A 26,430-nucleotide genomic window follows, 5' to 3' on the forward strand; every position below is an offset into this window, starting at 1 on the left:
ACTTATATTTGCATTATGGGATTTTTTTAATCCTCTCTGTACAGTCAGAGCTGTGCTTGTTCAGTAATACATCCAGCTGCATGGAAGTGGTGAAGCCAGTCAGCCTGCCATGTGTGCCAAAAGGCTTTTCATCAGAAATCTGAGTGCGTTGGTCTCCCCTCTGCAGACTGGTTCCGTGCTGGTTTCAGTATGGCTCCTTGCTCAGCTGCAAGGCTCCTCACTGCGTTCTGTTTTCCAAAACTAATGCAAATGTAGTTGCTGTAAAAGGCAAAAGAATTTTAAAAACTTATCAGAACTAAAAATCTGTTTTAAAATGTGCCATTTTATTTGCCTGAAACTGAGCATTACTGAAATAAGTGTAACAGCATGCATATATGCAGGAATAACTAGCAGAGGTTGATTTTTATAACTGAACCTGCTTAGTGACTAAGGCATTACCTGGTGGCAGGGTAAGCCTTTCCTGTTTTCTGAATTGCACGGTAAGCCTGAATTTGGCTTGAGATGGAATGAAATAGTGTTTGGTAGCTGAGAATCTGCTCTCTCAAGTAGTATTATTGAGCTCTCTGTATCTATCAGTTGTCATGGACATAAATAGGAGGCATTACTTTTGTCCTTGTCTTTTCTTCACTCCTTGGATCAAGCTCCAGCCAAAGTTAGCAAGAAATACTTCACTAAATTTTAATAAAATTTATTAAGGAGGGAGATCCACATTAGTAGTAGTGTGTTACAGTCTGTTCAAATGATCTTGAAGCTCTGAACTTGCAGGTGCTGAGCTCTGCTCTCTGTGACAGCAACGGGGCCTGAGGGAACGGCATGGGGCTGTGGCAGGGAAGGGGCAGCTGGGGGTCAGGGACAGGGACTGCACCAGAGGGCGGTGGGCACTGCCCTGGTACCAGTGCTCGGGGAGCATTGGGACACTGCTTTCAGACATTGGTTTTGGGTTTAGGTGGTGCTGTGCAGAGCTCAGTTGGGCTCAGTGATCCTTATGGGTCCTTTCCAACTCAGGATGTTCTTTGGCTGTAGGGTTTGAAGCCTAAAATAATGTTTTCTGCTGCTTTGTGTCAACTGTGAAAACATATTTTCAGCAGAGTAACAAGGGTAAATACCAGTGGGTAACTTCTACATCAAATCAACCATTGTGTAAAAGGCACAACATATGCTGCAAGATTAGAGACAAGACTTAAGGTAATGGTCTCGAACGTTGTGCTTTTATAGGCTTGCTGGTGTCTTAGTTAGCTTCACAGAAACATAGAATGGTTTGTGTTGGAAGGACCTTTAGGACTACCTCGTTCCAACCCCCTGCTATAGGCAGGGACATCTCCCTTTCAGCCAGGTTGCTCACAACCCCATCCAGCCTGGCCTTGAATGATTCCAGGGAGGGGGCACTCACAACCTTTATTAGGCTTACTTTATTACCAGCAATGATTTAATCTAGTATTTCTGTGAACTGTCAGGTAACTGTTATCATTTTTGTTTATTTAGGATATACGACTCGAATCCCGAACAACCAAATATATTCCAGGTAGAGCAACTGGAACGTCTGAAGAAGGAATTACCAGAGTTGAAAAGCTGCGTGTGTCCCACTGTTAGCCACTTTAAGTCCATATCTCCATGTAAATGTCATCTTAGTTGCTTAGAAGAGAAAGCTGTAGATAACTTGCAGAGCGTTCAAATGCAAAAGGACTGACTGTAGGCAGAATGCTGGTTTGTATCTGTTTAATTGTGACCATTGAAACAATGCTATCCATGCCTTAGTGTTTGTTTTATTTTAAGTTTCCCAAACAGCAATAACTGTGTTCCTCCCTTCTGACAGTACTTGTTCAAGTTCCAAACAAGATTCAAGTATTGAGCCAGCTGTAGCTGTTGTTCCAGTTTACGTAGTTTTAACTTTCTCATAATCAAGTCTCAAATTTTGAAAACAAAATGAAGTATTAACACTAAGTGTATTTTAAAAATAAGCACTCTGAGGAGTGGAATCTCAAAAACCACATTGTAGAGAAATTACAATGATCTGGTAATGAAAGCAGTTAAAGAATACATTGATCTGACTTAAATTGTACTTGAATAGCGCAGCTTGTTAGCCTGCACCTGACAACAGGAAATGAAGAGTGGTCGTAAGGCACATCTAATTAGATCTGGCCTGAATAAATTGGTACCTCATCTATATACATATATATATTGTATGTATTTGCACTGAGACATCAATGTGTACTAAGCTTTGTGCCATTTCAAAAACATCTGTGCATTTTCTTTAAGTAAATTGCAATGCATGTGAACTCATTTCCTCCCCCTCCAGTGGACATTCAGGCTGCTGCCATTGTTTCCTCATTTGCCAACCGAGTGGTACGGTGTCTGTGTGGAGCAGTGAGGGGTGAACCACCAGAGCGACATCTTTCATTTATCTCACACAAACCTGCTGAACTTTTTAGGAACGTTGCTTAGAATTTTAACAGAATTACAGAAATACCTTCAGTGGTTGATAATCTTTTGCACAGTAACCTTAATAAACAAAATACGTACGAATGCACAAACTCTACAAAATGCATGCTTTAGTTATAAGCATGGGATTTAGGTGTTTGAAGTCCTTGCATCTTTACGGTGCTAGTTATGTGTGAAGGGTGCAAGGACTCACTGAACTACTTCATTTTTTTTGCCTAAAACCACAAGCCTGTTATTCACAAACATTTGGAGGAGGAAGAAGAAGCTGTACCATACATGGTTTGTCTTTTTCATATAATATAAGCCACTAGCTTTTGTATTTTGCAATATTTGATTTATTATTACTGTTTTTTTTTTTTTTTTTTCTTTTTCTTTTTAGAGCAAGAATCACAAATGTTCTGAATTCAGATAATCTGTATGCTGTTGGCTGATACCTATCCCTTGTAATTTATTACCAACTCATAGTTTAGAATTAGTAGATGCATGTCCTTTTTCCTTCTGGAGCTGCAGGTCATGCCAACACAACAGCTGTAACTTTCTACCGAAGTGTTAATGTATAGTAAGAATGGAAAATATTTATTTTTTTTCTCTTGTAAATTGACAATGAAAACAATAGTGTGTACTATATCTTTATATACAGTCATTGCAACATAGAACTGATTGTACAGAGTAAAGCCATTGCAAATATGTGCTTGAGCTCACACCTCTGAGCAGTTTGAAACAGCTTGTTTCAATTTGCCTTGTGTATTTTAGTATTTAAAGTTTGTCCTGCACAAACAGCCCAGTAATGACTAGAAACTTGGAAGCTGTCTTTTGTATATTAAAAAATAAATTAAATCTACCTTCAGAACTGTGCAAGCTGTGGGTTTTTTTGGTGGGAGAGAGCACAGAACTTCATGTTTGAGATCAAGTATGATCACTTGTACCTGGTACTGAATACAGCGACTCCAGATTGCTGACTTAGCAACGTGTATTGTTAATTTTAATTTGTATACCCCTTGTGGATTCTTCTGAAGGATGTTCAGGCCTTTCCCAGCTCATGTGAAAGCGCTCCCAGTTACACGTGCTGCTTCATGAACGCTGGGCAGTGCAACCACAGTGCTGTAGAAAGTGGCAGCTGCAGCGTGTGGAGGTGATGCTATCTGAAGCGCACTCGTGGAGCATGTGATGCTGAGAAGGGCTCATAGGCACCTCGAACACTTTATTTCTTAACCTTCAGATGGACAGGGAACAGCATTTGCCTTTTCTGCTTTTCCCCTGGAGAGATGAGAGGAAACTTTCCTAAGACTGAGGACAAAATGATTCCTGAAGGAGGCTCACCTTGAACTGTACAGCACTGAGGGAAAGCTGTTGCAGTGCCAAAGAGGATTTTTGGCTCTCTTGGGCAGTTGTTCCACTCTTGCACCCTCATATGGGTGTGTGGTCACGCTGTGCTGACGCCCAGTTGGGGTGTAGGCTCCTTGGCAACGCAGGACTTCTGCTGTGACTGCTGAGCAGTCTGACTGTCACTAAGGTAAGCACGCTGCTTGGTGAAAGGCAGCTGTCAGTTTTCCAATTGGCCAGAGGGCAAATCAAGATGACAAGCACTGCTGTGTGCCTCCGAATCCTTCACAAGCTTAACCTTCCCCAGCTCTCACCCAGCTGTTAGCTCACTTGCTTCTTACAGGCATCAGAACCAAAACGGGTCAAGACCTAGCTGTGGATGTCCCTGTTGATTGCAGGCGAGTTGAACTGGAAGTGTCCCTTCCACTTCGTAAGGATTCTAGGATTGCACGGTGTCTTTGCTGGGGCACCACAATTTGCCTGTGGCTTTGTGTTCGGAGGCCCATCTCGGGACAGAGCTGTGCTCAGAGCCCGCAGTGTCAGTAGCAGGCATTGCTGGCTGCTTCTGGGCGTCGGCCACGACTGCTGCCATGGCGGGGCACGGCTGTTCCTCAGCTCGGCACGCACCCTGCTGGGCTGTGCTGAGCGCTGCTGTGTGCCGCTCCTGGGCCGGGAACACCGCTATGGATGGAGAAAGAAAAAGCAAGAAACGGAGACCCTTCCGGCTGAGAAAAACGAGCCAGGATCGAGTTCCGGTTTCCACCTGGCATGCCTTCGGATCTGCCGCCTCTTGCTTTTGAGTGCTTGCTGCAAACCAGCGTGGACTGGAGCACAGTTTGTTTTATTCCAGCCAAGGGACAGCTCCATTTTTTAAAAAATTCTTTCTAGTTTGATCCAGTGCTCTCTGATTTGCGGCAGGTGAGACTGGACTTCACTCCTTCGGAGCGTTTCTGCCCTTTCGGGCTCAGACCGGACCGTACAGGACTGCTGGCGGCCGCTGTACTTCATACTCCGCCTCCGTTCCCCCGTACTAAGCGGGAAGGAGGAAGACTGATGACGTTTCCCAACGCGCCGGCACTCCGCACGTCACGTTCGCTCCTCGGGCGCACGGCGCGAGGAAGAGCCCCGCCGCGCCCCGGGGGCGGCCCGAAATGGCGGCGGGGGTGGGGCAAGATGGCGGCGGGCGCGCGGTACTTCTGCACGGCGGGCCGCGGTCTCGAGCCCTTCTTGGCGCGGGAGGTGCGCGCGCGGCTCGGCGCTACTGAGGTGAGGGCGGCACCGCGCGGGGCGCTGCCTGCGGCCGTACCCCCCCACCGCGGGGGGGGGTCCTCAATGCTGACAGAAAGCGCGTTTCTGTGCGTCTGCTTGTTTCTCTAAGGTGGACTATGTCTTAGGGAAGGTTTTCTTCACCACCGCCGCGGAACCGGGTGAGCTGAAGGAGCTCAAGTCGGGAGAGCGGCTGTTCCTGCTGCTGAAGAAGCGCGTCCCGCTTTCCGTCTCTAGAAATAAAGGTACCGTTCGCTGCTCGCCCCTGTATAGAGAGCTGCCTGTGGTGAAGGCTGCTGCCCTTCGGGATTCACACCTCGATGGCACCTAAGCGTGATCTCTGTGGACAGCTGCTCTCGTGCTGTAAGAGAATGAAGAGCTGAGATTGAACTGCTTAAACTGCTTTTTCTTCCAGGGAAAATGCTGCATGAGATTAAAAGCCTTCTCACTGAGGAACCCAAGTCCTGCCTGGATGTTATCGCTACTTGGAGAAAACTTCGTAGTCATGAGGGGAAAAAGGATGAGGTTTCTCAAGAAAGCCCAAAACCTCACAAGAGAAAATCAGAAGAAGAGATTAATATTGCATCTAAAAGACAGAAAACGGAGCAAGTAGGAGAGACTGTGCCTGAAGAATGTCAAGCAGGAGCTGGAGAGAACTGTGTGGTGTCAGAGGAGGAGAGTGACCAGGAGTGCCAGACTGAAAACAAGACTTCTTTAGAAGGCCCTCCCAAAAGCAGCACAGAGCAACCTACTGAGAATGAGAAGCAGAACTTCAGTTTCAGAGTTTCGTGTCGTTGTAGTGGAGCGATTGCCAAGATACTCACTTCACAGGTATGATAAAGTATCCGTGTTCTCACAGATTTTAGCAGAGGTGAAAGGAGACATGTAGTTTATTTGCAGTTTAAATTCTGTTTAGTAACAGTAGTAACAGACTGATCCTGTCTGATCTCAAAGAAGAAGAAAAAAAAGCCGTAAAACCTGAATCTACCTTAAGAAAGTAGAAATACGAGTGCTGTTGTTAACTTCAGGAAACTGTTACTTTTTCCTTTTTTTTTTTTTTTTTCTTTTTTTCTCCTTTTTTCAAATCAGTGCCTTTTATTGAGGACTGGTGGAGGTAAGAGGCTGAGTAGCAGGGTAGGTGAAGCCTGGTGGCCGAGGAGCAAAGTGCACGTAGCTCTCAGCTGCCTGGAGGGCTGCTGCAAGGACGGAGGAGCTGAGCAGCTCCCAGTTGTGACAGTTTGGAAGGGTGCTGCTTGGACATTCAAGGGTTTGTTTCTGAGGAGAGTGGTGCAGCCCTGGGACATGCTCTGGGCTGTGGATCTCAGCCTTACTGGGCCCCAAAACTCTCTTGAATGACGTAGAGACCTTTGGAGGTGCTTTCCATCCTATTTCCATCCAGCACTATTCTCAGCTGCAATGTATTTTCACTGTGAAAAGATAATAATAAAGGTAGCTGCAGCGTATTTAGGTTTCCCTTACGTGAAGGTAGCAGTAGTTATCAGTAGATCTTTTTTCTCTACTGAAGTTGGTGCCTTGGGAAGATGGGATGTGTGAGGCTGCCAGCAGCAGCGTTTGCTTAAATTTGTGCTGTGTGTTTGAACTGTTAGTCTGAAGGCAGAGACTTCTAGAGGTGACAAAAGCATTAAAACTGAGAATTGCACTTACATGTAGGTAGGTTTCCCTTTAGGTGATCCAGTTTGCAGTCATCCAAAATACTTTGCGTGTGATATGCAGCCCTGAAATGACTACAGCTGCTTGCTCAAACTTGGGCAGGACTTAAATTTCAGCTTTCCACGCTCCAGGTGTGCAGCAGTTTTGAGATGTTTGCACATCTGTCAATCTGTGCTGTTGTTCCTCTTCTTTGTACAATTTATTTTCTGTGAATAAAGAGGGACTCTTCCTGGGTACTTATGAGGGCTGTGCAGTCAAGGCTGTGATCTGTAATTTTCGTATTTCTTTTATGTTTATTGCCTGATCCTCGTGTCTCCCTTTGCAGGAGATTGGAAGAGCAGTTGGCATAGCGCTGAGGAAGCAGTTTGGATGGCAGGCTGATCTGCGCACTCCTGACCTGGAGGTAGGGCACTTGTCTGCTGGGTGGCCTGTTGCTTCATCCAGAATTGGCCCCAGAGTCCTTTATTTTTTCCTCTGTTCTCTTTGCTTGCAGTACCACAGCTTCCTCCCATTTGTCGTTCTGCTGCTGAGTTTAACTAGAAATCATCTGGTAGTGCTGAGCAGAGTTTTTCAGTGGCACGTGTACACACCTTGCAGAGCACTGTAGCTCCAGTCATAAACACTGGAAAGGCCAGCATGGGCCTGCACTGACTGGGGGAGGACCCACACAGGAGATGTCTCAAGATCTGGCACTCATATAAACTGCTTGACTCTCCACGTGTGGAAAATGGAGCTCCCCAACCTGCCTGGAAGGATTATCTGTGTTGGGCTTCCAGCTGCAATGCTCCTTAATGGCAGTGCTTTTTTTAGAAAAACAGAGAATTAAAAAGGGCAGGGAGTGAATGGCCAAGTGCTAGTATGCAGTCAGTGGTCTCTACTTACAGTAAGTTTATAGGTTAAAAAAAAAACACATTATTTAAAAAAATAAAAAGTAGTTTCTGTAAAAATCAAAGTGCTTGCTGATGGATTCCTGACAAAAAACCTCTCCTGGATATTAAATAATCTTTGAACCAGCCTTCAGTTTATCTTCCAATTAATCATAAATTTGTAAAGCATGTATTTTTACACTTAGACTGGGATTGGAAATTCATAGAATCATCTTCTGTGTCTGGCTGAAATGAGTTGAAGCTACTGCCATCTCAAGTTGAGAGATTCTGGTGTTATTCTTTCAGATCTTTCTACATCTTAATGACATTCACTCAGTCGTGGGGATTCCTCTTTTCAGGTAGGCATTCTCATCACCAGATTTGTTTTGGCAGCGCAGAACAGGCATAATTTCTAAATAGTCCTGCTGTCCTCTGTGTTTAGCTTTTGGATCAGTATTCTTAAAGCCTACCTGGAGTTTACCTGAGCACATAGGCCAGGCTTGGCAGTGAGCACATGGCTAAAAGCAGACTGGTTTCTGTCTGTGTTCAGACCTGGGAAATTCAGTTCTTTTGGTATTTCATCTTACGTGGTCTTTTCTGGGTGGCTGTACCATTACCTTACATTGATTTTGGTGTCTACAGGCTTCCGTTGGCAAACAGAGAGTATATCAGAACAGCAGGCCTGCGGTCAACTGTTGCCTGGGCCATGGCATCTCTGGCTGAAATAAGTGTAAGTGAATGTTCATGGCAAAGATGCAGAGCCCTCCATAAGGGTGGTTTTCTGCTTGGAAGGGCTGAAGCTGGAGTTCTGGAGCAGTGTGGTGATTTCCATGCCCTGTGTGTTCATCCACATGGATAAAGGTTGCCTTACTGGTGCTCAGAGTGCGCTGTCAGCAGGTGTCAGCCAGATACCTGCTCTATAGTTCCAGGTCTTTCTAAGCACAGTGTTACTCCTTGTACAGATATGTTTACATTGCAAGGGTTTTTTTCACTGTTGAGGTGTCAAAGCTGAAGTCTAGGGTTGTTTTTGCCAGGAAAACAGAAGCCTCTGTGATGCACAGGTTAATTTGTAACCAGTATCTGTCTGCTGTCCAGTCATGAATTTTCCCTATATGTGACCTCAACACTAGATGCATTGTATTTGTTAAAGCTATTCATGCTTTATATGATATCGTCTTACCAGCCAGTTTGGCCTGATAAAGCAATGACTTGTTATCTGCATTGGATTCTGTGCAGCTGAGTAGGAGGTGAAAAATCAGTACATGACTGAGTAAGCTTTGTACTGAGGGAGGAGTGTGTCTTGCTCAGTGTGTGACAGCCCCTTTATTCTTGTAGGTGGGTGCCTTCGTGCTGGATCCCATGTGTGGGCTGGGAACCATCCTGCTGGAAGCTGCCAAAGAGTGGCCTGTAAGTGTCTCACTCACAGTAGTGAGGGTTTGAACAAGACTTGTAGTTGCACCAAGAAAAAATCTGTACTGTAGTTATACCAGTGTCCATCAGTGAAAACCTGGAACCAAAATAATCTTTATAGACAGTTGTTTAAAGTGTCTTAGGACAGACATTCCTCCAGAAGGATGTAAAGCAAAGTCCTACGTGTTGTACAGATGCAGTGAGCTCTCTGCTAATGGTCTGCAGGGCTTCTGTTTGGCACCCATGGCTGCTCTTTTAAGAATGCCTGTCCTGGAAATGGAGGTGTCAGTGTCACAGAACAGCGAATTGTCTAAAAGACTTTTCTGTTTTTTTCTGAATAGGAAGCCTGTTACTGGGGTACAGATACAAGTGATTCACAATTAGAGGGTGCAAGTGTGAATATTAAGACTGCGGGCTTGGATGATAAAATTGAGTTGTTTAAAGCTTCTGTGAAAGGTATGTATGTAAGCTTTCAGAGTGAGACTTTCGAAGTGCAAAGTCTTTTGTGTTTCAGTGGTTGTATAGGTGGTCTTGAGGTGGTCTGTAATAGAGCTATCTTTAAAAGTAAATAGATGGGTAGTGACTGCATAATTGTTTGCTCTGTGCCTCGCTGAAATTTGACAAGAATAAGCTCAGAATAGAATAATCTTCAGACACAGGCAGTAACTGTCTTAATAGGAAACCGCAAAATGGTCTCTAGCCAATTCTGGAAAGGCTGGCACAGAATCACAGCGGGGTTTAGGTGGGAAGGGACTATTGGAGATCTTTAGTCATGTCATCTGCTCGGAGCAGGGCTAACCCTAAAGCTGCGTTCAGATTGCTTGCCTCATCCACTAAGTCCTGAGCATCCTGTAGGATGAAGCACCCACGGTCTTCCCTGTCACCTGAAGTCTATACTTTGGTCAACCCAGCCTGTTGTGTGATTGGCTTTTGACCACGAGGGTGCACTGCTGCATCATTATCAAGAAAACTAAATACCCCTGGGATGCAGAAAGTTTGATTCTGTTAGAGCTTACACCTTTTCAGTATTTCCCTAAAGTGATTCTGGTTGTAATACAATTACTGGGAGAAAGAATGGGTAGAGGAGAATCCAACATGTGGCTTTTTGCCTTTAATACCTGTACATTTAAACATCTGTGCTTGAGCACTTGCAAGCTTAGCTCTTACTTTGCATTTTGCTTGTAAAGATTTACTGTGTGTTGAGAAACAGCAGTTAATTTGAACTGTGCAGTGTCCTGCTAGGGAAGTCTTGCTGTTGAGGCAAACATATCACCAGTAACAGAGAATGTTGAGAGCTGGGCAGTACTCTCATGGATTTGTCTCCACTCAGTGTGCATTAGGCTGGTAATGTTCGTAACGTTGTTTGTGAGGGGAAAAAAAAAAAGAAGAGCAGCTCTGAATCCAGTGGCATAACTCATGAAAGAGCTGGCAGAACATTCAGTAAGGTGAATGAGGGCGCGGCTGCTGTTCGTTTTGCAGACTGTCAGATGTCAGGGCCTACCTTTATTCTGCAGCGCTGCCGTTGCCCTCAGAAAGCTTTGATGCCGTGATTTCGGATATTCCGTTTGGGAAGAAGTTCAAGATCACAAAAGACATACAGCTCCTACCAGATATTCTCCAGGAGATGGAGAGGTATGTGCGGCCTTTGGTGGAAATGTAGTGATGTCTTGTGATCTTAAATCCCAAGCTAACAATGTCTGCTTTGTTCGAAACGCTCTCCAGTTCAGTAACATGATCCTGTGCAGACTGTGAAAGTCTGAGTCCTTCACTTGTTCCTCAGAGGCTGCTGTGACTTGTCTTGCAGATAGTGGAAGTGCTGATGGCAGTGCAGGCTAAAAAGAAGTGAGACTGTTGTCTGAGCCATGATGGTATTGTGAGATGAAAGAGTAAAGGAGGGTAGCCAAGCAAAATTTAAAAACAATAAAGCAATAAACATTTCTCAGGCCTGTATAAAATCACGTGCTTTCATTTTGGGTTCACAATCAAGCTTCTACTAGCCTGCCTTGGCAGGAAAGATCTCAGACTGGAAAGCAGTGATACGCATTTTCCTTTTTGACACTGTACTGGAATATCCAGCTAGCCACCTGGTCTTGTTCAGATGCCTCTCATCATCTCTCACCCGGTCAGTGGCAGAGTTATATCAAGCTAATAACAAGTTGCTTCTAACGGGCAGTTGAAGCTATCTGCCACCTAATTTAACTTTCTGGCTGAAAGCAAGATGGGGAAGAGGGTGAGGTAGCTCCACAGAATGGCTGGGCAGTCTTCTGTCAGCTCACGCTGACTATCCCTGCTTTTTACCCTTGTTTCACGTTCTTATCTTCTGGTCTCATTTGCTCTGCTGGGTCATTCTAAGCAAAATATCTCCCTGGGAAGGGGGAAGCGAGGAGAGGACTGTTACCATGAGAGCCCTACCAGTAAGACTGTTCAATGCACTTGCAGTGAGAGCCAAAATAGCCTTTTTTTCCTTCTTTCAAAGCCAAGTGTAGTGTTTCTTTTATGTGGTAAGAAAAAATAAACTACAAACAGTGGTTAATTTTCTTGTTTCCTGTATCTGACAGACTTGAAAGGTCAGTTGAGTACAGAAAGGGACAAATCTTTCAACATTTTCAAAGGGAAAGGCCAGCTTCAGAATTGCTTTACCAGCCTGGAAAGCTCTCCCTTTTGCTGTAATGGGAAGCTGTTCCTTTGCAGGCCAGTGAAGGCTCAGGCCTTGCTTCTCATATTGAGACTCAATTGTTGTAAGAATATGAGGAGCTAAGAAGCTGAGTCCCTCTTCCCTACTGCTCAAATGGAAAGAGCTCCTAAGGTCAGAAAGGTTTGTGAGTCAGTAGAGGGCCCGGTTCTCCCATTCGGCTGGGGAATTTAAATTCCCTTGGGCCAACTCAGTAAAGCAGTATTTGCAGTTACACTTAATGTGTTTAGGTGCTTCATTGAATGCAAATGACGTCTGAAGTATCATTGTTGTTGAGTTCTAAATGAATCCAGGCAGGACGAACACGTAACCTTTATTATTTTCTGCAATTGCCAGAGTGCTTCGTGTTGGAGGGATTATTGTGTTGTTGCTGAATCAAGATCTCCGTAAGCGCATGGATGGCAGTGCCAAGACTGCTGAAAATGAATCGCTTCATGCCATTTCTGATGGTGCAGGTGAAACGACCGCTGTGAAAGCCTTGAATAATGATGGGAACTCATCCACCTCAGGGACTGGTGTTGAAGAACCTGTTCTCAGCTGCGGACAGATGTGTTTTGGGTCTCTGGTGCCAGATGGCATCTATGAAGTTAGTCTTGGAAAGACGGATGCTTTCATATACAAATACAGGAAGATCTCTACTGCTGGGAATTAGTAGCTTTTGTGCATTGTGCCAGTGTTGAACTTGAATCCTGATAGACTTGAAAGCAGCATGGCAGTGAACTGGTGTAACTCTGCTAGTCCAAACTCTGAGACATTTGCTAGCTCACCTCAGTTTACTTGAGTGTACTAGGCTGTTGCTTTTCTCACTTTGGCTTTTAGATGGAAGATTCCTTTTCGTGTTTCAAATGTTTTTAATATAAACTGCTGTAACAAGGCAGAGTCCTCAAATCCTTGTTCAGACAAATCCTCTCTATATCAGCATGAGTTCTTCATGAGAGAAAGACTTCAAGTGCTGAAGTACCACAAAAACATGGTAATACTACATGGAAATGGGTTTTCTTCCCCTTTGATATTCTTAGGAAGTGCTGCTTAAGAAGCCTCCAGCTATTCTTGAGGACTGGATGGAGAGCCTTACTACGTGCCTTGCAGTCTTGTATTATTTTAAAGCTATCTTATGATGAATTTGAATTGTTGCTATTCAGATACCATGTTGTGGAAAATAAATTATTTTTGGTATTAATTCCTTGTGGGGTTTGCATGAATCTAATCGGAATGCTTGAGCTTTTAGCATGAAAGCTTATTTCTATCAAGATTATGTTTTTCCTTGCTTGATAACATTGCTCTAAAGGTGTAGTGTAGAAGCCAGAAATGCTTGCAGAATGAATTAACAGTTCAAGGTGACTTCTGTCTGCAAAGAAGTACGTACATTTTTTGTTTTCTTTTTCTGAAAAGGGGGAAGTCTTAGTTAATCTAGTCTGTGTAATGGGGTCGCTGAGGGTGCATTGAGTCCCACTGTTGATGTCATGATGTTACAGGGCATTGGTCCCGGTGCTGACCCATGAGGAGCACTGCTTACCTCCATCCAGTCTGGACACTGAGCCATTGACCACCAGTGTCTGGGTACAATATCATAACCAGTTCCTTGTCCATCAGACGATCCACCGGCCAAGTCCATATCTTTCCTATTAGAGAGAACAGTGTTATGGGGGACCATGTCAAAGGCCTTGTCCTGACAGGTGACGTCAGTGTCTCTTCCCTTGTTCACTGATGCGGTTACTGATGCTGTCGTAGAGCACCAGTACGTTGGTCAGGCAGGACCTGCCCCTGGTGAAGTCATGTTGGTTGTTTAGTATTACCACTGTCTTCCACGTGCCTTAGCATAGCTTCCATGAGCATCTGTTCCATGATCTTCCTTGGCACTGAGGTAAGGCTGTCTGGTCAGTAATTTCCTTGGTCATCCTTTCTGCACCTTTTAAAAGTGTGTGTGACAATGCCTTTTTTCCAGTCACCAAGGATTTCACCTGACTGCCATGACTTTTCAAATATCACTGAGAGTGGCTTGGTGACTACATCAGCCAATTCCGTCAGGACTGTCTATTAGATGCATAAACCATTTTGATAGAGCATTATTGCATCCATTTGTTTTTGACAAGACAAATACACAAGTGGGTAAAATACGGCTCCAACAGGACCTAACAGTATTTAGTGAGAATTTTGCTCTATGCTCACTGGTAGAGGCAAGCACAGAAGTGCAGGGAAGGCAAGCTCCAAGCTGTGCTTAGCTCTGATGCTGATATATCCTGCCCTTGCTTCCTGGTATCTTGATTCTTCCTAATTCAATTTATTGATCTGTTGGTTTTTAGTCTCTGCTGTACAACTGTTTGCTGAATTTGCCACTGACTTTTTCTGCTGTCATCTAATGGATGATAATTGCATTAAGCATCAGTCTTTTGTTCTTCTCTCACTTCTCCCTTCTCTTCCCATCCCTACGCTCACAATACGGGTTGTTTACCTCCATCTTTTTTTGTTCAGAGCCCATGCTTGTTGTGAAGCAGTCCAGCAGTCCCAGGAATCCAGCCAGCTTTTTTCCTGTGCCCACCTGGTGTGAAACACCACTCTGGTAACGAATGCATGGATGCCATGCACTGGAGGCAACAGTGGCTTTCAGGTGATGGCAGAGGATTGTAGTTTTGGATGAGCTGTGACAGATGCATCAGCGTAGCACAGAAGTATTTTAATTGTGGGGACTGGCACTGTCAGTTTGAGTGCTGTCTGACAGATCAGACTGGTGCTTTGATCTGTTCACTCACCTGTCACTTCCATTAAGCACTGGAAAATGCAAAGCCGCTCCCCTCCAGAACTCGCCATTCCTTTGTTGCGGAGGTGGCATTTTGCCCAGACAGGAGAGGCTTTCTGGGGCTCTAACTTCCTGCTGCACTGCTTGTAGTGAATGCGTGGTGTAAGCACCAACCATGCTGTGATCCTCCTGGTTTATGAACTCTTTCTCCTTTGCAAGACCACTTCCAAGCCATGACATTGTAGCTGTAAACGTTTTGACAGAGGCAGGTTTGCCTAAGCAGAAAGAGACCTTCCAGGAATGGAGTCATTTAACCTTTTCTTGCAGGGCAGGCCAGGTGCTCAGAACGAAAATCTTGGTTATTTCCAAATTATGCAGGAACTTCATATACAAAGGATATATAAATATGTGTATAAAAGATGCAGGCACATATTTTTTAGTTTTAGGAAAAGGTGTATTTGAGCACTGGGAAATGGGGAAGGGCAACAAACTCTATCTTTCAGATCAAATGCAAATGTACTGAATCATAACATTACACAAAATGCCCTGGGAAAAAGGATATAATTCTGTCTAGGATTCATCTGGCAACAGTGACTTTTTCTTTATTTCTTTACTTACAGATCCTTGAAAATAGAAATAGTGCAAAATATTGCTGCAAATGAAATAATCACTTTGATATTCTGAGATGCAGCAGAGAGCAAGTAACAAAAGAAATGCCTTAATTATCAAATAACTTGCACCCAACTTTGTTGATACAAGTTATCTTGGGTAGCAAACAGGTTATAATTACTGGTATTCATGTTGTTCTAGTGTGTTACCCAATTGTGCTGGACTGTGTTGTAACTCTGTGGTTGTGAAGTGTTTCCAGTTAACTTCTTGGTTATTACTTTAAAGGATTCCCCTCTGTGACCTCAGTCACGCCTGCCCCTTCAAACTGAGCATGATAGCAAAAGCCTCTGTTCATGATCAGACTTGACCCACGTGGCAAAATCACACTGAGCAAAAGTTGCAGCTGTGATGCAGAATCCCCTCTGTAGAAGCAGAGTCCAATGCATGCTTCCAAGGAGCCAGGAGAATAGTTTTGCATGTGCTGTGTGTAATCTGATCTGAAGGTTACAGAGCAGGTAATCCACCTCGGTGGGTGGCCCTCGCCAGCCTCCCACAGCATAGCTCTGCAAAGGGCAGCTGGGGGGAAAGTCTGTCCCCAGCTGTCTGCAGGCACCCACCTCCCAGCCTTGGCTCAGTCTTCATTAAGCATTTTTCATCAGGCTAGGATTTTCATTAAGCTGCTAGATTAGCTATGCACAGCAAGCCTTTCCTCAGGCCTATGCTTTCTAAACTTTTTAAAGGAAAAAAAAGCTATGCCTGTGCATTACAGCTGCTCGAATCAAAATATTTCCTTTGGCATGAGAGAAAGCATTGTGCATAGCCTTGTGAGTTTGGATGGTTCAAGCTCACACTGGATTCTTGTTGTTAGGGGACTTTAGCTCTCCCTCTGTAATAGTTGTAAACAACCATTAATTTTACAGCTAGCTTTTTGTTTTCGTGAAAGTATTCCCCTTCCCTACTTCAGCATGAAGCATTCAATCCAACACCAGGAACTGCAAGCTCTAGGGAGGGACAGCTCTACTCATGAGAAAAGATATCACTTTGCATGTGATGGAGAGGGAGCGGTTGTTTTAGTCCCACGGTCCTGCTGCATGAGCCTTAGAACACTTCTCAGTTGTTCTTTTGTTTTTTAATTACTGGTTATTCCACTTGTGTGAGTGAATCGGTTCATGCAAGGCCCAATAACTGGAGATGAGGAAAGGTGTGCTCCACTTACTGGCATCACATGCTGCCTACTCAAGGGAAACCTGATGAAGCCTTAACACATAATTACCTCACTAGAATGGTGCTTTACTATTACCTGTCATGAGGAGCAGAAGACCTGCAATGTGCTGGGTGAGGCTTTCTTCCACAAGGAAACTGGTTGCTGTGATGAGGCACCTGCAGAGATCAGCTGCAGCCATGCCTTGGAAGTATGGTGATTCTTCTGAAGTCTGTTGCCACCAAAACAGAAATAAAAAGTGGGGTTTATGGTGAACATCCCTTCCCCTGCAGGAGAAAGGGGAGGGATGCTTAGAAACAGGCACTTGTGCAGCTGGCTGGTGCCAGGCAGACCAACAGTAGAAGCAACTCTATACCTACAAGTGCCTGTAAGTAGAAAGTAATCCTCTCTACGATCAAACCAATGAGACTGCTGCATATGGATGCTTTTGTAGCTGTGCTATCAACCTCCCAGTTTTACATGAGCTATGTGATCATATAGCTTCAGCCACAAAAGATTCAGGATGTAGGTGCAGTATGGATTTATGCAAACGCACCATAATAGACTGTTCTATCTAATTGTTCTCTATTTCATCTTTGAGTTTAAATTTAAAGTAACTTGGATGGACATAAATGTTCCAGTTTCTGAAAGCTGAGGAGTTTCCATGCAGACGGGTTTTGCCATAATTATTTAGCATGTGGCTCCTGATGTCACCTGAAACATCTGCTGCTGGATGTCCTCCAGAGATGCTGGAATGCAGTTTTTCAACCTAAGGTCTGCTAACTCCTGCAGGGGCAAGAGGAAAGGCAACCTTCCTATGCAAGCTAGCATTTAATTCCTGCCTTGTTCTTAGGAAATGGACAAGGTGAGCTGTGCTGTCGCTTAGGGAGCAGGTGACATTTGTACTGCTGGATTGACTTTGACAGGTTGAAAGGGATGTTGCACAAGCATACTCATTGGCTGGCAGACATGCTACATGTTAATAACGCACCTCTGAGAGATACCTGCTGGAAAAGTAGATGAGGTGCTCTGGTCTCCCCTCCTGGTGCTGGTAATGCTCCTCCTTTCCTACACCCAGCTCTCACTGCAATTGGTTCCTGTCAGTCCTTCTCTGCCCTGCTCCTCCCAATACCAGTCCCAGTGTCCAAAGACCAGCAAGTGCCAGCAGCCCTCAGAAAACATTTCCTTTTATGTGGGAGCATGACTACTTATTCCCTCGCCTTTGTCCCCCCTATCCACAGGATACTACTTTCTGCAGCGATTTCCCTCAGCAGTACGTGCTGGCTGGGGCAGCAGTGTCCGTGCCACTGAACTTGCAGGGAAGAGAAAAGGAAGGGCCAGAGTGGCTTTCTTTCTTTCTTTCCTCCTCTCTTCCTCTCTTTCTCTCTTTCTCAAGACCATTTCTCTTGTTTTCACTTTCCATGTTCTTCAGAGACACCAGCACATCCTGCCACTGGCACCCTGCTCTTTGACATGACACCACAGAAGTGACTGCTTTACAAGGAGGTAAATAGCCATGCAGCTGTATACAGACAGCCAAGGCAACCAGCGCAGAGGGTCCCATCCTGCATAGGTGCAGCTCCTTGAGCTTGCTCTGGTAAGGTGGTGCTTTCCCCTAACCACCAGTTCTCTAGCTGAAGATTCACGCCTTTAGATTTGAAGAGGAAGCATGCAAGGAAGAAGCTGAGTCTTCAGGCTGCCCACATTGTGATGGGGGAGAGAAGTATTTTTTTTCCTGTGAAGTATAAAGACTTTGTGTTTAAGGAGAGGGAGAAAGTGTCCAAGATGCACTCCTGCCTTTTTACACTTAAATTGGGAAGTATCCCAGGCTTGGCTCTTCTTCCTGGGCAGCAGGAGTATACCAGGATGGAGTGATGCAGGGGGGTCTCTTCACCTCCCTCCCACCTCCAGATCCAACCAGGCCCTCCACATAGCTTCCCTTCCCGCACTTTCTTTGGGGCACACTTATGACCACAACCAACACACAGTGTGGACGTTGGTGTTTTAGATCTTAAATGGCATCTGGTCAGATGGGTTGTGAGCACAGTAAGCCCTGGAACTAATGCTGCCTCCAGCCTCGGTGACGTATGTTCTGTGGCTTTGGGGTGCTGTTGAGAACAGTAAGGGTTCATGGTCCCTGGAGGCACCACAGCAGCACATCACAGTGATTTGACTGAGGGAAGTCTGAGGTGAGAGCTGGTGTTTGTGTCTCTTGGTACGCATGGGGTTGGCTGAAGCTGGAAGGAGTTGTGACACCAACACCTGTATCTCTAGAGGCTTCAAAAAGAGCTGTTTGCTTTGCTCTGCCTGATTGTTATGATTCAGGTAAGGCTGACAGCCTCCAAAGGATGGGATGGCAGGGAGCAGCAGCCCAGCCCGACCCTGTGGCTCTCGAGGCATGGAACGTGTCCTGCAGTGCGTCAAAGCCCCAGAAGCTGCTGTGTCCAGATTGGTCCTTGGCACAGCCTTTGTGTCCCTGTGGGTGTTGCGTTGAGAAAAAGGAATAGGAAGGTATTTGGGTGAACAGGAATCAGAATGGAGAAACCCACAGGTTTTCTGTAAGATCAGAGAAAGCCCAGGCAATACGTGGGGATGGAAAGCAGGCTTCAAGCAGAGAAACAAGCTCAACGCCCGAACACCGCTGCCAGCGCCGCCATGGCGCACGGCGCAGCGCTCACGTCCCTCGCGATCTCCGTCCCGCCCCGATGGCCCTCGTGGCTTCATCACCTCACGCGGAGCTGCTGCGGCGGCGCATGCGCAAAAAAACACACATCCGCCGCTCGCCGCGCACGCGCGGCCCGCCGGGGCGGGGCGGCGCGCATGCGCGTTGTGGCTGTGCGGCGCCATGTTGCCGGAGCGGGGCAGGGGGCGGCGGTGAGCGCTGCGGTCCGGCGCCCTCCCCTCCCCTCAGCTGCCCTCCCCTGTCCGGGGCCGCGGCCGAGCGGGGCTTCCCCCGGCACCATGAGCGGTGCCGGCGGGCGGGTGTGCGACCTGTCCCGGCGTAACCCCCAGGAGGACTTCGAGCTCATCCAGCGCATCGGCAGCGGCACTTACGGCGACGTCTACAAGGTACGGGCCCGAGAGCAGGACGGCCGGCACTCGGGACCAGCATCGGTACCTGCGGGCGTGCGGGCCGGGCCCTGGGACAGCTCCGCGTTGGGCCTTCTGTCGGGCTCCGGAGCCGCGTCCCGTCGCTGCGGTGCCGGTTCGGGTAGCCGTGCCCCGTGCTGCCGCTGTTCGGGCCCGCTGAGGGCTCCGAGGGTGGGAGGCACCTGTGCGCACCTGGAGTGGCGGGGCTGAGCCCGGAGCTCCCTTAAGGCTTACAGCTGCTGGAAGCGTCGCTTCGGCACCGCGCTTCCCGAGCGGCATCGCAGTTTGGTTAACGAAATCGGTTCTGGAAGGCAGGGCTGTGCCGGAGCGGTCCGAAGCGTTCTGCGATGGGAGGTTCAGTCGCTTTAAAGTAGCGCTGACGTTACCTCTGCCTTGAAATGAGCGTCCCTAGGGTGACGTCTTGTTTGGGTAGAGCAGTCTTTAGTTCAGGCTGTCTCGCTTGGATGTAAGAAAAGCTTCAGCACTCGTGTACCTGCCTTCTCAGTGTGCTAATCCCCAGCCCGATTCATGGCTTTATTGAAAAGGGTTATTGTGTTGTCTTGCCTACCTTGCTGCTTTGCAGTATTAATGTGCTGTGCTAATAGCTATCCAAGCCTGCTTGCTTCACACTGTTTCTTATTTTTCTGCAAACTGCCTACTTGATGTTTATGGCATTTGAAACTGGTCTGCTGCCTGCGATCCCTTACTGATTGGGTTTGCTCAGTGCTCTGTATGTGACTGATGGATGTGAATTCTGTTTTCTGTGTCCACGGTTTTATTTTAAGGATGTTACCTCCATGCGTAGGCTGAATATATCTATTTACACTACCACTACGTGAGTGAGGCCTCCTAGTTTCTGTTGAATTTGTCATAGTTTTCTTGGTGATTATTGTATTTACATTGCTGTCACCGTTGGTTCACTGCTTGGTTAGCAGTCAACATTCAGCGCTGCTTGTAACTTTTTGTTCTCTCTCAGAATGGATTTGTCTGTGTTTCATGTTTGCATGTGACAGCTGAGATGGAAGATGATCTATTAGAACAAAGATATGTTGGGCTAAGTTTAAAAGTATTTATTTCTTGTTGGCAAAAGCGGGATAAACACTTTCTTACTTTACAACTAGGTTGAGAACAGCATAGGGAAAATGAGTCATGCTTTTCTCCTGAGAGAATTATTGCCCATTTCATTTCGAGGCAAGGTGTTGCCCAGGGTGCCTTCAAAGAGGAATGTGAAATTAGTCTGAGAATCATAATGTGGCGTGGTTACTTCTATGTCACGAAGAGGAAGTAATACACTCATGTATGTTATCCACGTGTGGGCTTACTAGGCCTTTGTCCTGAATTTGTGAGGGGATTAATATTAAAGCCTCTTTGATTTGCTTAGTCTTGCTTTCTGTGGGTGAACTTTGTGGTCAGTGAAGCAGTCAAGCAGAGCTGAGGTTACTGATGTAAACACAGAGCTCGTCGGCGGTGGGGTTTCGGCAGATCTGAACCAAGTTCTGGGTGTACTCAGATGACCTCAAACTAGTCCTTGAAAACTTCATTTTTGCCCCCTTCAGCAGGGAGAGCCGTATAGGAAGGTGTATTATTGCGGTAACAAGAGGACGTCTCCTTGTGTTGACATTCTTTCTGTATGCTGACCTTTCTGTAACCTGTTTTCCTGGCGAAGTTTGGAGGAGCTGAAAGCAGAGCGGGCTGGCATCCACTTCCTCAGCTCTTTTTCATTGAGCTGAGCTATGGAAATGTGTGGGCCTGCTGTTAGACAGGTGGAGCATTTTAAATAACAAAACAGATCTTAGTATTTATAAGAGCCAGTGGCGTGGAATAAACTAATGAGTTTGTAGTAAGAAAAGTAATGGGTGGTGTTTTCCATGTGATGAGCTCTTTATTGGATATGCATAGTCAACCTTATCTCTTCCAACCAATGTTTATTGTAGGAGATGAAGCTGGATCTAGTTTTGTCTCATTCTTAGTTATTAGGATATCCCAGGGGTACAAACGCTGACATAATGTTTTCTGTGAGGGTCTGAAAGATGCCTAAAGGACTTAATAAATAACATTCCACTGAAAATATGTTGCTGTGATAGATAAAGCAATATTACAGAGCTCTCATTATCCATTTAGATACAGTGGAGGATTTATAATTGATTCCCTTGTCCAGTGATGTCTCCTGGCAGGATTGGTGAAGTCAATTAATGGCAAAATCAAGTTACTACCTTGGTAGCCCAGCTGTAACAAAACACAGACGATCTTCTAGTAGTGTTTTCTTGGAGCTAAGTAATCTTCTGTTCTGCGTTTTGTCTTCTCACTTGTCTGATTTTGTATGTCTTAACGATTGTACTTGTTAAATAACTTAATCTCTAAAGCAGACTTTGTATGAACTGAGAGCAAAATTGCTTTTCTGGCTGTAGTTGCGTGTTAGCAGAATTCTTATTTTCACCTTCTGTTTGTGTTGAATTTTCTCATCTGTAACAAGACTGTGAGAAAGGGCGAAGGCCTGTGCTGCTGTCACACAGTGAGTTCTGTCTTCTGTGTTTCTGTATTTCACTGTTAAGAAGACTTACATTGCATGACACAGCCAGCAAGGCGTAAGGGAGGGCTTGTCCTTTTCACAGCCAAAACAGCATTACCCCATCCTGCCCCCTTTTGGGAAATAATTTTCTGGAGTGAAGTGAGGCAATCGCTTAATTACTTTATTTTGTCTGAGTTTTGGAGATATATATATATTTTTTGTCTCTTGGTATGAAATTACCAGTCTGATCAGACCTGTACCCAAGTTCTGTTTAGTTTTGGGTTGCAACTTCCACATGGGATATTCTAATGACTGTATTAATAATTAACATTCAGGTGCTGTAGTTTCCCTTTTCACATCCATACTAATACCTTTGGCTTTGTTGGTAACTCCATATAGATTTGAAGTATATTCCGAGGTGACTGTCGGTCCATTTTGTTTGTTCATATAGTTAACTTTTATCACAGTGTATCTTAAAAAAAAAAAATCGTTTTGGTTTCACAAGCATTGAACTTATTTGCCATTGTGCAGGTTTTTCATCTGCTGTGGGTGCACCCTGCCAAAGATTCTCAGCGTCTTAGAAGAAGACTTTTCTTTCCATTTTACTGAAAGTGATGCTTAATGATAATTAGACTGGACTGTTGTTTCTGCAGAGCTATTGGTTGTGTCACGTCTGCTTCACCTCACTTCTTTTCGTTTGCTTGACATCTGATTTCAGAACAGAAAAAGGCCGATTTGTCTGCTCTCCTGTCCTTTGGTTTGGATATTATTTTTAGTGAGGAAAGTCACATTTAACCACCTCAGCTGTTTGAGAGCAAAACGCTCAGATTCTGTTTCAGACTTTGGTTTCTGACAATGCTCCTATGTTTTGCTGGGGGAAAACGTGTCCAGAAGAGATGAACCTGAAGAGTCTTCCATTTTGCATACAGGATTAATTTCTCTCCTGTGCTTCTCTTTCCTGGGATGATTTGATAAGCCACCCGTTCTTCAGGAGCAGAGAAGATGCAGGAATATTTCAGCAGTGCCTTTTACTTGTGTGCTTCTGATGCACATTTTAGTATTCTTATGTACCTTGGAGTTGTTCAAGCTCTTTCTCAAGGGTAAAGATCCTTTTTGAAGGGTCTATATTTCAGGATTTCTTTGTTAAACGACATCCCTTGTTATTTAAGAATTGCTTCCTAAAATTGTAGCCCTGTCAGGCTTTGGTGTCGTGCCTCCTACCAGAATGTGGAATGCCGTTTATTTTTACCAGAACTCATAGTAGTTCATTTCAGGTTAATTACAGCTGCGACTTCCTCCTAAGCTGTTAGATCAGATCAGCACATCTTACTATTGCCTGAGAGCCAGGGGATTCCCTGCCCTATTCCTAGCATTAGTTGCTGCTCTCACTGCTTATCTTGCATCAGCTCTGGAGCTCAGCGTGCTGCCCAAGCCAGTGTGCTTAGCTAGCCTGGCAGAAAAGGGACCAAAAAAGGAGTCAGGTGGATTGCTGCATGCTGAGCATGGGCTCAGCTCCTGGCTTTGAGAGGGCAGCAAGCAGGGAATTGGGCAGCATGTAGGGTGGCAGAGCTGAGCTGGGTCTTTCCGTGCTGCAGATGAGTTATCCTAGGAAGTAGCAACTTAGAAACTGCTTGTCCATGTTTGGTCAGCAGTTAACGTGTGAAGTAGTTGAGACCAGAAGCAAGCTATAATTACTGTCTTAGACTTTGCTTCTTGGCCCAGTTTCTCTTGTAGCATTGCATATTTGATGTTACCAGCCTCCATTTGAAGGACAAATAGCTGGCAAGTGATTTACCTCTTTGGACCCTGGATTTTATGGCTGTACTGCACAGGCCTCTCCCTGTTGTGTGTATACTGCTGAGGCACGTAGTAGGCACGGTACTAAATGTGAGCATTCCTCTTCCTTTGCAGACACATCCCATGCACATCTGCTTGTCTTCTGCTTGGCTAAGCAGAGCTCATGCATGGAGCTCATCTGACTGCTGTGCTATTCCGTTGCTCTTCCATTCTCTATTTTGGAATAATAAGATCCCTCCAATTGTGAGGCAGTTTTGATTAACAAAATTTTGTATAATGCAATAACAACAACAAAAAAAGACTTTTCTGTCTTATATTTATAGTAAGTGGCAGTTTTTCAGGTAACATTTTGTCTGCCAACTGTCTTCACAGCGGTGCTGGTAATGAGTCCTGTTTGAACAGGCAGCGCTTCTTCAGCTTGACTTAAGTTGTTGGGTTTTTTTGTCCTCATTCACTGGTTCTGATGAGTAGCTTTGTATGGCTTTCCAGAGCCCACTGTAAGGGTTGTATACATTTAGTGGTATGCCTGTGGACCAACAACACCATCTTTGCTTCTGGAAAACCCATGCAATGCATTCTTGTTGAAACAGTTCACTTCTATAAGTGGGGAATTGTACCCGTTTTGATTTCTAGGTAGATGACATTGTGGTAAAGATGGCGAAGTAGGGATTATGTTTTGTGAAGTCTGCTAGAAATGCTGGCGGGAGGTAAAGCTGCTGGTGTGTGCTGTTGCCTCATCCTCATGAGGGCTAGTTGACCCCCCCCAGAAATGTGTTTTTTTGACAGAGACCACGAGTCTTTGAAACTGTTGATTGCTTTTTCTGACTCAAAAGTACTTGTTTGAAATTGCTCTTCAGCCAGCTGTGCCTTATTTATGCTCTAATTTTAAAACCTGTATGTAATGGGCAGCTTGACTGTGATTATGCTGAATGAAAGCATAAGGCAGGTCCTCAGCATACCAAGCTATTGTGTAGTATGTACACAAACATTCTCCCAGTAGGCTTCAGAGCCGACGACCATTTTCAGAGTGTCAATACAGTTGGAAGTGCTTTGTGTTTTCCACTGTCTCATTTATGGGCACTTGGGCAGGGAATTGTTTTCCAACGGGTATCTCCAAAGCGATTTGATGAGATCTAGGAATACTTGTTGGGGTACCTGGTCCTCATCCTTTGTGAGGAGCCCTTGTACCTCATACCTTCAGTGTTAATAATCCAAATGGAATAGGATACAAATGGCTACCTTATGTAGGTTGCTGATTTCAAGTCGTGTTGTCTTAAGGAATAACTCATGCCCTGAAGCAGCTGGTAGTCAGCCCTTCCTGAGGGCAGTGCTGACCCGCGTTAAATCAGGTTGTGTTCCTGCTTTCTAATATTTATGAGTCCAAGAAGATAATGGTTGAGAGAACGGCCAGCTGGCTGAGGAGTCCTGCTACCGCTGGTGTTGGAGCAAGGAGGAAACGCTGCATCTTTTCGGCTTCAGTATTTGTTCTTCAGTGTCCTGCTCTCAAAAGAAATGTTTGTGACAGGAGGGATGGTCTCAGCCGCAGAGTGCGGAGAGTGCAGGTTTGGCGAAGTTGCCAGCTGCTCAGCATTTCTTCCTTTGGCTGGGATGGAGCACGTCCTGCTGTGGTTGTATCTGTAGATCTGTCTGTCTGCTGTAGATAACTTTTCTGGCATTACTGTCACGTGGTAATTAACAACAAGAAGCTCACGTGTTTTATTTGGCAAAATTTACTTCAAATTTTTCATTAGCTCCTACCCAACTTGTTTCTTAGTTTGGTTGCCGTAACATTCTGCAGAGCACAGTGACCTTCAGTTAGAGATTCCTGACAGCTGAACACAGCATGAGGTGTGTGTAGGGAGGATGTACCAAACAACTTGTCTTTGTCAGACTGGCAGCATCCCTGAAGCCTCTGCAGTGGTCTCCCAGCTTTGTTTGCACATCCCAGCTGAATGCAGGATGCCTAACTGCAGATCTCGATGTTTCCACTCACCACAGTGGTATTTCATTGATTTCTCTTGCTAGCTGTTTCAAAACATGTCTTCTAGGATAAACAAGACTTGCAGATTGTCTTATCTCTTCATTAAATTATAATTAATCTTTCTTGTTGATCTCAGAGGTTAAAAGTATACTGGCTTTCAGTTTGTGAACGTCTGGCCTCTGTTTCTTCCTATGAAAGTAGGTGTTAAGGAAAAGCAGTAAGGAATAAAAATCCTACTTCAGCAGTGCCACTTTCTCTCGAGTCACCTTCATTCTCTGTTATGGATGAAAGGAACCGGTATTTTTGCTATTTTTAGTATCTGTAGCATCTTTGTTGCTGCCACAAAGCGATGATCGGAGACACTGCTGCCATCAGAGGAGCACACAAATAATGGCTTACTGGGAAAGGACTGCCAGGCAGATTTTGTTTTTAACTCTTCTTTCTGTAACCTGTCACATTTGGACTACTGTCTGACTTCCGTGGGTTTCTCACTGATCTCAGGATCTATTCATAATCATCTGCCTCCAAAATATTTATAAATGCCCATGCTTCCAGCATCACGGAAGAGCACGGCCACGGCAAGGAGCAACAAGAGGTCTGAGGTCAGCTGTGCAGGGAACTACCTGGGAACTACCCTTAAACACAGGAATGCACGCTGCATTTATTTCCAGACTGGCTATTTTTTGTAGCATTTTGATTCGTCCTGCTTCTTTTCCATCAGTTATGGCAATGGAAAAGCCATCAGCCAGCTTTCAAGCTGCTGTTGGGTCAGTGCCTTACAGCACTTGATCAGTTGTGGCTTTGTAGAGCAGTGCCGTGAATCAGCGTTTGCTTTCTTT

General features: G+C 45.3%; 3 protein-coding genes across 11 annotated transcripts in view; all 3 read left to right on the forward strand.

Annotated features, from left to right (window-relative positions):
• Positions 1-2,816, forward strand: part of GPCPD1 (glycerophosphocholine phosphodiesterase 1) — a 39,927-nt gene extending 37,111 nt beyond the window's left edge. For all 5 annotated transcript variants that reach the window (XM_048935156.1, XM_048935152.1, XM_048935153.1 and 2 more), the window contains one exon: positions 1,483-2,816. In XM_048935156.1, coding sequence (XP_048791113.1) covers positions 1,483-1,687 — 205 coding nt within the window. In that variant the 3' untranslated portion in view covers positions 1,688-2,816. The remainder of the gene's footprint in view (positions 1-1,482) is intronic.
• A 1,909-nt stretch (positions 2,817-4,725) lies between these two features.
• On the forward strand, positions 4,726-12,855 carry THUMPD2 (THUMP domain containing 2). Of its 3 annotated transcripts, none has more exons than XM_048935158.1 (10): positions 4,748-5,028; positions 5,141-5,273; positions 5,444-5,859; positions 7,025-7,102; positions 7,872-7,924; positions 8,208-8,295; positions 8,901-8,972; positions 9,317-9,431; positions 10,490-10,607; positions 12,004-12,855. In XM_048935158.1, the coding sequence occupies exons 1-10, from the start codon at positions 4,816-4,818 to the stop codon at positions 12,317-12,319; spliced, it is 1,602 nt and encodes a 533-aa protein (XP_048791115.1). In that variant the 5' UTR covers positions 4,748-4,815; the 3' UTR covers positions 12,320-12,855. The 3 variants fall into 3 exon arrangements, with proteins under 3 accessions (XP_048791117.1, XP_048791115.1, XP_048791116.1); XM_048935159.1 differs by having other exon boundaries at positions 4,918-5,028; positions 5,157-5,273; XM_048935160.1 differs by lacking the exon at positions 10,490-10,607 and having other exon boundaries at positions 4,726-5,028; positions 12,004-12,157.
• A 6,177-nt stretch (positions 12,856-19,032) lies between these two features.
• MAP4K3 (mitogen-activated protein kinase kinase kinase kinase 3) overlaps positions 19,033-26,430 on the forward strand; it is an 81,044-nt gene continuing 73,646 nt past the window's right edge. For all 3 annotated transcript variants that reach the window (XM_048935036.1, XM_048935037.1, XM_048935038.1), the window contains exon 1: positions 19,033-19,283. In XM_048935036.1, the coding sequence (XP_048790993.1) occupies positions 19,035-19,283 (249 nt within the window). In that variant the 5' untranslated portion in view covers positions 19,033-19,034. The remainder of the gene's footprint in view (positions 19,284-26,430) is intronic.

Source organism: Lagopus muta, chromosome 2 (genome assembly GCF_023343835.1).
Source record: "Lagopus muta isolate bLagMut1 chromosome 2, bLagMut1 primary, whole genome shotgun sequence".
In the NCBI taxonomy this organism is placed as follows: Eukaryota; Metazoa; Chordata; class Aves; order Galliformes; family Phasianidae; genus Lagopus; species Lagopus muta.